The following is a 12,621-nucleotide window of genomic DNA, read 5'->3' as shown; positions in this document are numbered from 1 at the left end:
TCAAGTCAGCATCCAGTCCTTCACAGTAAGTTAAGTCAATCTTGATATTTCAATAAAATTAAAATGAGATTTTATATATATAAATGTTCATAAATATTTGAGACTGTTGAGATAGCAGGTGAGCCATGACCCGAGGTGGTCATGTGAAATGAGCTGCTTCTCTTAAAGTGTTGTTTGGATTTGCATTGCTGTGTTTATATATATATCTGAGAAACTGCAGTGTTGGGTATTTTTTTGGATCAAAAGAACAAGAACATGATTTCTTTTGGGTCTCTTTGGGCTAAGGTCAGCTGTAATGGTATATACAAAGGACAGTTGAGACTGAGAATTTAACAGTATGGAGGCTTAATGCCCTGCCTCCAGCTGACCCCACTGCTCTATGGCCAGAGTGAGAAGAATAAAACTGCCATTAAAAAAGTGATTTAAAAAAGCAATTACTGGTTATACAGCCCAAAATATTAACAAAAGGGATGGAGGGCTGGTAACTATACCTACCAAAACAAAACAAAACACCCAAACATCCTGCTTATAAATGGATCCCAAGAGAATATCCTGATGATCATTGCATAATATAATCACATCCTAAGACATTGTGACATTGTACAGGAATAAGGAAGCAAGAAAAAATGTTTCCTGGACATCACAGTGATGTATTCAAATGGTCTGTTTGGATTACTGATTGCAGTAACTATGGTACTCCAGTCTTTATTGCGACTTGATATACTGAACTGATGAGGTGCATTCATTGCAAGAAATTGGTGGGATATCTGGGTTACTCCTATAGAGTTATCACTACGAATTTCACAAAATTGTGATATTGCAATTATCTAATAGGTTATAACAGCCAACTATGACAATATCACAGTGTTTCAGGATAAATGTTAAAGGTGAAAATCCTAGGAAAGGAATTCAAAAATACCTTTCAAACCTGTTGTCTATTCCAAACTACTTTGTGATCTCCTGTTAGTTAAATCTGAAATAATTGGAGCGATGTCTGGAGCAACTGTGAAAGGCATAGAATTAAAACAAACACAGATCTGTTGATGTCCCCATACACTAAGAGGCATAAAGACAGCAGATTCTCAGCTATGGAGGGAAGGGAGATCCATACAATGGGTTCATATTATGGGGGGGGGGGGGGGGGGGGGAAAGTCAGTACCTACTATCTAGCAAAGGAAAATGGAGATTGTAGCAGGACGCAAAATGTGTTTCATTACAAATATCATAATTTATTCCATCAGTATAAAAAGTCATAGTCAAGTAGCAAAACCATATCTTCTCTCAAGAGAAGAAATATATTATTCCAGATTATAAATAATCAGCAAATATACTACAATTACCAAATCAAGAAAGCACTTGTTTAAGTGCTCTCAGGTCAGTGCTAAGAAAACAGAAACTGTTCTCTTTAAAATACATTTACAGGAGTACAGTACCAGAAAATACTGAGGTATATGTCACTTCCTTAAAAATGAAATTTTAGACTTGGAAGGGAAGAGCACAATGAACAAGAAAATAAATATACAAAAACAATTCCTGTAGCTGGAGGGGAACATGTTGGGACTGGAAATACTGAGGGGTCCTTGTTCCTTTTGAAACAGACATAAGACATAAGGATGAGTTGCTGGTTTCTGGGTGTCTCATTAGAGACTCATGGGATGTGACACCCAAGTGGCAAGGGTGAGAAAACACATTAAAGTACAATAAAAAAAAAAAGGTCAGATAACTGTATCCAAAGTTATTGCACTTGTTAATAATAATAATAATAATAATTTAAAAAGTCCCAGTTCTTTGAGTCTGTGTATTTTTTTTCTGCCTTTCAGCAGCTGGGAGATGTAGTGATGGGATTCTGAAGGAAACTTAAACTGTTAGCTGCAGGATGAACAGGGATGGAAACTGGAAAGTTGAAGACTGTCGTGGTGGAGGTTCCTCGGTCCCGCACAGATATGGCAGGACTGCCAGCTTCTGCAGAGCAAGATGGTGCCAGCACCTGAGACTCGAACTGTAGGAGCTGGCCCATAAAGCTAAAATTTGGGGAGATGATGCTTCTTCTCTGTTTCACAAACTCAAAGGCTTCATCCAATTTCACCTGGTTAGTCCTCATGAGGTATGCCAGGCAGATGGTGGCAGAGCGAGAGATGCCAGCTTGGCAGTGAACAAATACCCTTCCTCCAGCATTTTTCACAGAGTCTGAAAGAATGGCATGTCACGGTTAAAAAATTAACTAAAGGCTGCAAACTAGAAAACAAAATCAACAACAATCTACAGTTGGGAAAGAGGGGGCATTAAATTTCTTGGAACTAGAAGCAAATTCTAATACAAGCAATTTGCCCAGACTAGAATGTGTCAAAATATTAATTTATATGTAAAAGGACCATTACAAATTATAGCATCGGCAGGAATTATTAGTCAATCGTTATGAAATAATGTGGTACAACTACCGATTGCTTTCACAGTATTTTTGATAATAGATTTGTTTTAAGTTTTACTGCAAAAATAGGTTTGAACAAAGGCTTCTGTTTTGCACAGGAGATACATTCTGTGCAAGAAAAAAAAAAGCCCGTTCTGATCCACTATAGGAGACTGTCAGAAGTGGAAATCTAAATTACCTATGAAATCAATTGCTTCGTTAAACCAGGAGCTGATGTCCGCTTTGTGACTGTCCTCCACTGGGATACTTTTGTACCGGTAGTGCCCCTCGAAATGGTTGGGGCAGTTTGCTGAGACATTGATCAGGGCTGTTATCCCCAACGCATCCAACATGTCTTTCCTGGAAGCATGGTAGGCACTGCCCAGGTAGAGGAAAGGAAGGATTTCCACTGGACCACCCTGGAATAATTAGAGAAAAAAAAAAAAGATTGACTGGTGAGTTTTATCATATTTAAAGGTGAATTAATTTTTCTTAGCAAGTGGTTTCCTTTCAGAGAAGTTGGGTCAGCTTGTGAAGGTACTGACCTGGTCGTACAGAGGAGTACCACAGGAGCTGCAGGAGGAATCCGCACTGCCGGGCACGCTGCTGGCACTCAGGGGTAGAGTTAGACCAGTAGGGCTGGAGGGTTTGCTGCAAAACTCGGGATATTCGGCCGAAAAAGCCTCATAACCACCTGGAAGAGACAAGAGGTAACGAAATCTGCAATTAGCATGATAAAAGTCGAAATCATTTTATGTTCTCGTGGCCCCCTATAATTAAACTAAATTAAACACACAAACGTAAAGCGGTTCAGAAATCGTTAAAACTGATTCTCGTTCTTTATTCCGAGTGAAAGCCGAAACGGTGGCAGGAAGCATTTGCGGTATTTCGTTGATAGTCAAATTCCAGTGTAATAAGTGCAGCGTTTTAAACGTACCTTTTAGGAAGCAGAGCCGGCAGCCCCTGGCCTCCCTGCAGAGGGTGTTGACGGCCAGCATCATGGTGCCGTCCTTCTTGACCAGCTCCAGGTCCGAGCTCCTGTCGTCCAGCAGCACCACTGCCTGAAAGAGCCCGGCCAGCAGCCTGCTTCTCAGCTCCTCGTTGGGGACAATGTGCTCCAAACTCATAGCCCCTTTGGCTCTCCTCTTCACTATGGTACTGAACCTAACGTTGCTGGAATCCAGGATATGAGAGGAATTGAAGGAGAAAAACGATCTGCAGTCCAGGACTAGGCACTGCGCCGCACTGTCTTCCAAAAGTCCTTTCAAAGTGCTGCAGTCCATAGCACAGATTTCCATATTGACCATAGTTAGCTTGCCAAGAGCTTTTATGTAGTGGATCTATTGCGACAAATAGTGAGTAACAGGAAAAGCAGACACAATCCCTGGGACAGGAGTTGGTCTGATCTGGATTCTTTAAAAATACAATACAAAATAAACGAAAGTATAAATACTAAAAAAAAAAAAAAATCAAAGCAAGCTTTTGCTCTTTGTATAACACTGGAAGCGCCCTCGATTTCTTACGTCCTTTGTTTCTTGTAGGATGAAGTCGAGTCTTCAGGCAGCTGTTGTTTGCTTCAGATCTTTACTACAAAGCCACCAAAAGAAGGTTCAAAGCCAAAGCCAGTCTCGCGTTCTGTTCGTTGCGTTTCGTTGCTTTATTTCGTTCGAATCTAGCTTCTTTAGCCTTTAGTCCCTGCTCGTAGCTCTGGCTTTGCCTTTCTTCTTTCGCCCTCGCGGCCGGCGCCTTTTATACAGGCTTTTTTGTGAATGGGCAGCACCACGTGGGGCGCCCGGTGACGTCACTGGCTGGCGGCGCCTTGAAACCCTCCTTCGCCGGAGCCCGAGGTGCTGCCAGGTTGTTCACGTCACCGGCCTTAGCAGCGGAGTCAAACTAAAGCAAACAAGGAAGCGCTGCCAGCCAGCCTGTTCGGGCAGGAAATCAACTGATGTAACCTCACTCTCCGGTTGCTCCCCGGAGCGCTCTGCTATCAGGCACTTCGTGTTCCACGGCAGATTGCATTAAGGAGAAGAAGAATAATTGCTGACCCACATTCATAATTTTTAATCCTAAATCTGGAATGTTGAGTGAGTTGGAAGAGGATGAAGTAATGTTATGTGAGTGTTTGGCTAGGAATGAACATTTTTTTTTTGCTGGATATTTTTTTTCTACATTTAATTTTAGGGCTTTGTTTTAAATGCTTACAGTTTCACATCACAACATGAGCAGCTCAACAGAAAGGACCCAGAGTTTGCCCGGGCTTCATCAACAGCCACTAATAGGGTGGGTGCTGAATGCCACACAGTAGAGTGGCCTAATGACAGCTAAATGAGCAACTCCTACTACGAGATAAGTACTTAAATATTGCCACACTGGGACAGAGCAAAGGTCCGTCAAGCCCAGCGTCCTGTTTCCAACAGTGGACAATCCAGGTCACAAATACCTGGCAAGATCCCATAAAAGTTCAATACATTTTATGCTGCTTATCCCAGAAATAAACAATTGTGCCTGTGCTCTGTCGAGCATCAAAATATAACAAAATATTTAAACACACATGAATACAAGTGTATTGCTTCTTCAGCTTATTGAGAGTGGAGTAGTCTCATATATAACACACGATAAAGATTATTTGATTTTTCACCCAATGACTGGGTGTATTATCTGTGTGTATTGTCTAATCATTGACTTAACCTCCACCACCCTTTGCTAATCTTATATATGAAAATATATTTCTGTTTATCAATATGCTATCATCTAATTTTATGCAGCACTTAGCTTGAACAAGTTGGTGCTCTTAAAACCCCGACAGGTCCCCGTTTCGTGGCTACTTTTTCAAGGGGGAGTCACCAGTTCAAGTAACTGTCTCAAGTGCAACTGCAGCATTACTCAGAAATAAGCAGTGGATTTTTCCCAAGTCCATTTTAATAGTGGTCTATGGACTTTTCCTTTAGGAAGCCATCAAAACCTTTTTTAAACCTCGCTAAGCTAACCGTCTTTACCACATTCTCTGACAACGAATTCCAGAGTTTAATTACACATTGAGTGAAGAAAAATTTTCCCTGATTCATTTTACATTTACAACTTTGTAGCTTCATTGTGTGCCCCCCTAGTCCTAGTATTTTTGGAAAGAGTAAAGACAAAAATTCCTTGCGCAAAACATTTTTGCAGGGCTGATATTTCTGCACAGATGTGTGCTGGTACTTTCGTTTTGCACAGTGAAGCCGTTGTTACCGCTGCACACAGTTGTTCTTTCCATTTTCAGGCCAAGTGATTGTCATAGCTCCAGACTGGCTTAGAAGTCTTGCTACGCAGACCTGATTTGTGTCCAGGTAGATCATTGGTTGTGGCTCCCTCATTGCAGGAGGCTGTTATTCCAAGAACCAATTCAAATGAAACATGTCTCTCCTTGTGGTCTTACAGCTTGGCTCTTGAAGAAAGGTTATTCTCAAGATGTCTTGACTACACCAGAGATGAGAATGATTATAAAACTAGTAGAGTATATGGGTGGAGAATTTGAAGACAAAAGCGGGCTATTATAGCGCTTCCACATCATTTTCAGGTGATGAGAGTCATCATCATTTTTTGGAGAGAGGTCACGCTGCACGCAGATGAGGAAGAGGGAGACGCGCCCAAGGTCAGCAAAGCGGGCGCCCACACACCAGATCTGAAGATCAGAGGAAGAAGTGGTATTCAATGTATTGACCGTTATCAATGACAGAAAAATAGCTACTTTCTAAAGGTCTTTCATTTGTTCCCAATAAGAACTTTAGTCTGTTCCAGTTTCAAATAGATCTAGAAAGGTTGATACAAACACTGTCTTTGAAACTTTATGTTTATGACAAAGAACCACAAATGGATAAATCTATAATAAAGAATAAATCAACTTGGATATCTACAGGTCCTTTGGAGCGATTACTATTTGCATTTTAAAAAACTGGTACTATAAGATTTTTATTTATTTATTACATTTATACCCCGTATTTTCCCACCTTTGTGCAGGCTCAATGTGGCTTACAAAGTATCGTAAAGGCATTTTCCATTATGGTTGATAACAAATAAAAGATTGTGTTGTAGACAAATGAGATAGATGTGGTTCAGGCATCATGGGGTCAGGGGAATGAGGATAGTAAATTGTCCAGTACGATAATTGATTATGTTGTGTTGCCGGGTGTGGGGAGTTATGCTGGATCGATGGGGTAGGCTTTTTTGAAGAGGTGGGTTTTTAATGATATCCTGAAATTTAGGTGGTCATGGATTGTTTTTATGGCTTTCGGGAGTCCATTCCATAGTTGTGTGCTTATGTAGGAGAAGCTGGATGCATAAGTTGTTTTGTATTTTAGTCCTTTGCAGTTTGGGTAATGTAGGTTTAGGTAAGATCGTGCTGATCCGTATGTGTCAAATGATTGTGTCAAATGATATGTCAAATGATTGTGTCTCTAATTTCAGATTATACAACATTTCTAAAGTGGAGGCTAAAGCTTTAAAAGATTTGTGTGAGGATCCGTCAATCGCCATTCGAAGAGCAGATAAAGGAGGCAGAGGAGAGTGGAGGAGTGGCCTAGTGGTTAGGTGGTGGACTTTGGTCCTGAGGAACTGAGTTCAATTCCCAACTCAGGCACAGGCAGCTCCTTGTGACTCTGGGCAAGTCACTTAACCCTCCATTGCCCAATGTAAGCCGCATTGAGCCTGCCATGAGTGGGGAAAATGTGGGGTACAAATGTAACAAAAAAAAATATTAGACATGGCATATTACAAACAAGAGATAAATATGTCATTGAATGATAGTTCCACATATGAAAAGTTGAATGAAAATCCAACTTCAGAATTGCAAGGAAAGATCAAAGAGATAACATCAGTGGGTGTAGATGAAGGTTATTTGACTAGAAACAAATCTATATTTCTAAATCCGAAAGTATCTTTTTTTCTATATGGTACCCAAGATTTATAAACATCAACAAACTCCCCCAGGAAGACCTATATTCTCTTTGTGTGACTCTGTGTTGGAACCTCTCTCATTGATTGTTTTTTACAAAGCCATTCATACATTAGAGACATTACACAATTTTTAAAAACATTACAAGAGATACCCCAGACTGCCTTCCCTTTTTATATGGTTACCGTGGATATAATTTCTTTGTGTACATCTTTGCCACAAACTGAATACTTACGGATACTTTCTCAAGTGTTAGAACAGCGTATTAGACCACATCAAGTACTCACTAGTTTTTTTAATAGCAGCTGAGATAGCACTAAGAATTTTTTTCATATTTAAAGATGAATTTTATCAACATAAAAGGGTGTGGTGATAGAAGCAACATTTGCCCCATCTGTTGCATGCCTGTACATGATTGAATTTGAGGAGAGATGGATATATAATAGTCAGTGGTCTACATATATTTATCAGTGGTACAGATATATAGATGATGTTTTTTTTTATTATGGCATGGCTCAGAGGATCAATTGAAAACATTTTTCATGTGGGTAAATACAAGAAATCAAAATATAAAATTTACCATGCAAAGTTCTGCAAGCAAAATCAATTTTTTGGATGTTCTCATTGAGCAGATTGACTAGTAATTTTGGACTATAGTATACTTCTTGGACACGGGTAGAAAGCAGCACTAAGCCATGATCAGATCAAGAGAGAGGAAAAGAATTTCCCCAGTGCTCTCTCTGTCGAAGCACAGCCCTTGAAAAAGCCTACAAGCGAAACAGATGGGGCCACCGTTGGGCAACAGATAAGTGCTCGGTTTTACTTTATCTTTGTAAAGCTGCTTTATAGCACTTCATGTGAATCAGTGAAGGTTTTTATGAACTAAATACATTTTGAAGTTAGCTTTGATATTCAGGGCCGCCGAGAGCCAGGGCCGGGCCCAGGACAAGGCTGCCCCCGGGCCCCCCCAGCTGAGGTCGCGCCGGGCCCCCCCTCCACCCACTGCCAGTGCTGGGCCCCCTGATCTAACCTGAAGCGCCTTCATCTTCGAAGCAAGCAGCAGCGGCAGCAGCAGCAGGGCAGACCTCTCCTTCCTTCCCTGCTCCGCCCTCACGGACATTACGTCAGGCGAGGACGGGACACGGAAGGAAGGAGTGGCCTGTCCTGCTGCTGCTTGCTTCGAAGATGAAAGCGCTTCAGGTTAGTTCTGGCCGGAGCGACGGAGGGCGGGCGGGCCGGACTGCGGCGGTGCCAGGCCCCCCCCCCCATGGAGGCCCGGGCCCAGGGACTTTTGTCCCCCCTGTCCCCCCCTCTCGGCAGCCCTGTTGATATTGTCAACATATTTTTAAAAAACGTTGTTGTAAAAAAGAGCAAAATTGCTAAAATCTTTTTGGAAATAAATTAAAAGTTAAAATAATTCTTTCCAAGCAAGGTTTTTATGACCAGTGATGAACACCACGCCCCCAGTTAAAGCCGCCGAAAACTGAAAGTAAGCGGTCGGGCATTTTGAGGTCTTTTCCTTGCTTTTTAGAAATATTTTGTTAAAATCAAGCATCATATTTTAATATAAATTTTATTGGATTCCTCTTTATATGTTTGGTGACCTTGTATCTTGGAGTCCTGTATGGTGATCCTCCTACTATTGTTTACAAGATCATGAGCCACATAGACAAGATAGTGAGGTACAAACATGTTTTAAGATACTTTCAAAATTCTCCTAAGGCAGCTAAATATCATGAGACAACATCCGAGAATTCTTCAAGCACATCCGGCATCTGCACAACAATCACTGCGGATTGGTTATTCAAGAGAGCAAAATCTAAATGAATTGCTCCAAGCAAAGAAAGATATTAATTAATACTACAACGGAAGTGGGACATTCTCCATGTGGACATTGGAAATCCTGTCAGGTGATGTTACAAACTACAACATTTACCAATCCAGGAGATGCACAAATATATCATCTTAAGTTTAAGACTAATTTCATTCGTGACTTTGTAGTTTATGTTATGATCTGTCCCTGCATGAAGATATATGTAGGGAAAATGATTCGGCCTTTACGAATAAGGGTGAATGAACACGGATTCAATATATTACGTCACAGATGTGAAGCCACATTAGTGGCGAACTGCGTTCAAGCATGTTATCAATTTGAAGAACTTACATGTTGTGTCATAGAAAGAATCCAGGAATCCATAAGGGGAGGGGATGCTGGACACCTTAAGGGGAGGATGAGGAGAAGTAGGAAACCATGGGGGAGGGGGAATAAGGAGGAGAGAGATGGTAGATACCATTGGGGGGTATAGGGAAAAAGAGATGCTGGACATCCTGGGGGGTGGAAGAAGGTAGGGAAGGGGAGATGCTAGATGTGAGGGGTGGGAGAGAGGGCTTAGAGCCAGGCTGGGGTGGAGGAGCATATGTCTGAATGTTTGCCTAGGGTGTCAGATATCCTTGGGATTGCCCTGCCTACCAGGCTCTTAGTAAAGAAGCATTTTCTCATACTTCCTTCAACCTTCCTTCCTGTAACGTCAGACCATGAAATATTCTACTTCTCTATTTAAAGCAGTGACATCGCCTCATCTAGACTTCTTACCAATGAGTTACAAAGGGAATTATGTCATCACCATGAAACTCTGAAGAATTTGAGATTTTATACCTATATTTCATATATGATCTTTTCTCTGTGTGAAAGTGTATATACACACAGTTTTTATGCAAGTTATTCCTCAGTGTTTCATTGGTCCCTAACGATCATCAGATTGGGAAATTGTTTTCAATGGTTCATTTGTCTTCTATGTCTGATTGTGAAAAAATTCCAAGTGAAGCTGTTGGCGAGAAAATGGCAAGAAGAGAAAAGAGGGAAAGATGGAGCAAAACAGTGTTCTTATGATTCCTCATTTAACTTAAGACAGCAGTACACACGGGCAGCTGATCTTATACTCATGTGATAGATGGCATGATACGTTTATGTCATAAAAGCAGGGAAGGGGGACAAGAGAAAATATATTAGTCATTCAAGAAACAAAATCTTTTATGTTGTTCTATTTGTAAAAGCCTAGGGCCCTGGGAAAATGTGCCACCTAATTTTTACTGAGCAGTAGCTTGGAATGTGCTATGACTCACTCCTTGTTATAGGTTCGGCATGAGCTCTGCTAGTGCCTGGGGATGATACACTGGATATAGAAAGATCCAACCTTGGTATGATGTGCCACTTACTCACTGCTGTGAAGCATAAAGCTTCCAGGTTCCTTCATTGTGATGCCACTTTCTGGGTGTGTGTGGAGTAGGGAGAGAAGCAAGGCAAAGTGCCCCCCCGGTGCACGGAGCCGACATTAACATGGCGCCGTGCACCGATGGGCCAGCCTACCCGAAGCAGCGGGGAGCGAACGAGGGGAGGAGGGCAGGACCCCGCCTCGCAGGTGCTCCCCACTGAGAGGGGCTGGGAAAAAGGGGGGGTTTAAAAACTCTGGGCTGAGCTCGGACGGCCTCTTCGGCATCCGGGAACCAGCCAGCACCCGGCCCCCCCTCCCCGAGTGAATATGAATGTGTACTGTATATATTGTCGCAGCTTTGGCGGGGTACCCAAGCCTGATGGTGTAATCTAGACAGCTGGGACAGCTGCGCTTACGATTGAGATCCCTTGCTGCACGGCGGGGAGCTCTGTTTACAATTGGCCAGTCTTGCTGTGATGGCGGACTGGGTTGGCTACTAAGCCACGAGCTGATTGGCTTGGGTATACCTGAGGGTTTATGTTTGTGAAATTGTTTGGTTTTAAAATAAAGCTGCGGCCAAGTTGTGCCATGTTAAGAAATTATCATGTGTCTCGAGTTATTATTCTGCAATGTAATGAATGCCCAAGGCCTGAGGTGTCTTGGTTGCCTATGTTAAAGCTCAGATCTATCAAGGCAAAATCATCTTGACACTGAACTGTTTCACTGAAAATACCTCAAATAGTTTCAGAAGTGAAACCAGAGTTCCTGAACTGATGGTGTGACAGTTTAATTAGCAGCCTGCTGTTTCACTATCATGAGTACATAAGTAATGCCACACTGGGAAAAGACCAAGGGTCCATCGAGCCCAGCATCCTGTCCATGACAGCGGCCAATCCAGGCCAAGGGCACCTGGCAAGCTTCCCAAACGTACAAACATTCTATATATGTTATTCCTGGAATTGTGGATTTTTCCCAAGTCCATTTAGTAGTGGTTTATAGACTTGTTCTTTAGGAAACCGTCTAACCCCTTTTTAAACTCTGCTAAGCTAACCGCCTTCACCACATTCTCTGGCAACAAATTCCAGAGTTTAATTATGCATTGGGTGAAGAAACATTTTCTCCAATTTGTTTTAAATTTACTACACTGTAGTTTCATCGCATGCCCCCTAGTCCTAGTATTTTTGGAAAGCGTGAACAGATGCTTCACATCCACCTGCTCCACTCCACTCATTATTTTATATACCTCTATCATGTCTCCCCTCAGCCATCTCTTCTCCAAGCTGAAAAGCCCTAGCCTCCTTAGACTTTCTTCTGAGTAAAATGGACTCAGACCTCACCCCTTTCCATGATCTGCTAAAAGAAGCAGCAAGACCTTAGCCTGATCCCAATTTCAGATCAGGATGCAGTGAACTGTGTGTGTTCAGATCCGTCTGTAGGACCTGCTACATAAATGTATGGAAAGAAAAGGCATCAACCGTCAGAGTAGAGCCCTAGGCATCCGGGGGACTCCCAGGATTACTAATATGTTGTGCCTTTGAAAAAGATCTCTTACTTTTCGGTACCCTTTGAGTATTTATTTATTTATTTGTGACATTTATATCCCACATTATTCCAAACAAGTTTGAGTTCAATGTGGCTTACAATAAACAGTATAGGATACATAACAAAGAATAATGCATAAGAAAGTAATTTGTTGTAAAAATCCAATTTTACAATACAGTAGCACAAACGTACTGGGATAACTATGGATGTTTAACATTTAGAAAATCTATTATGAATGAGAAATTGTACATGAAGCAAAGAGAAAGTTAATGGTAAATAGAGTACTAACCAATTCAGGTAATAATTAGTTGCTTGAGATATGGTTGTTCTTTGTGGGAGTTTGTTTGAATAGGAATGATTTGAGGATTTTGCGGAATCTAGTATATTCCTGTATATTTCTTACTTTGGGTGGTAAGGAGTTCCACCATTTGGTTCCTAGGTAAGTGAAGTCTGCAGAGTAGACAGGGAGTATAAAGGTTTATGTGTATTCTGCATTAACCATTGGGGGAGGAGGGGGTCACTTGTAA

The 12,621-nt window shown here is 41.6% G+C and overlaps 1 protein-coding gene across 1 annotated transcript; it reads right to left on the bottom strand.

The window, feature by feature from the left end:
• Positions 1 to 1,204: 1,204 nt before the first annotated feature.
• DUSP1 (dual specificity phosphatase 1) lies at positions 1,205 to 4,122 on the bottom strand. Its single transcript, XM_030212638.1, has 4 exons — positions 3,345 to 4,122; positions 2,953 to 3,101; positions 2,607 to 2,826; positions 1,205 to 2,187 (listed from the first exon to the last, which is right to left on the bottom strand). Exons 1-4 carry the CDS (start codon positions 3,712 to 3,714, stop codon positions 1,817 to 1,819), a joined length of 1,110 nt encoding a protein of 369 aa, XP_030068498.1. The 5' UTR covers positions 3,715 to 4,122; the 3' UTR covers positions 1,205 to 1,816.
• Between the last annotated feature and the right edge of the window lie 8,499 nt (positions 4,123 to 12,621).

This window comes from Microcaecilia unicolor, chromosome 8 (assembly GCF_901765095.1).
Source record: "Microcaecilia unicolor chromosome 8, aMicUni1.1, whole genome shotgun sequence".
Taxonomy (NCBI): Eukaryota; Metazoa; Chordata; class Amphibia; order Gymnophiona; family Siphonopidae; genus Microcaecilia; species Microcaecilia unicolor.
The sequence above is the reverse complement of the archived record's forward strand: the minus strand, read 5'-3'. Positions and strand labels throughout refer to the sequence as shown.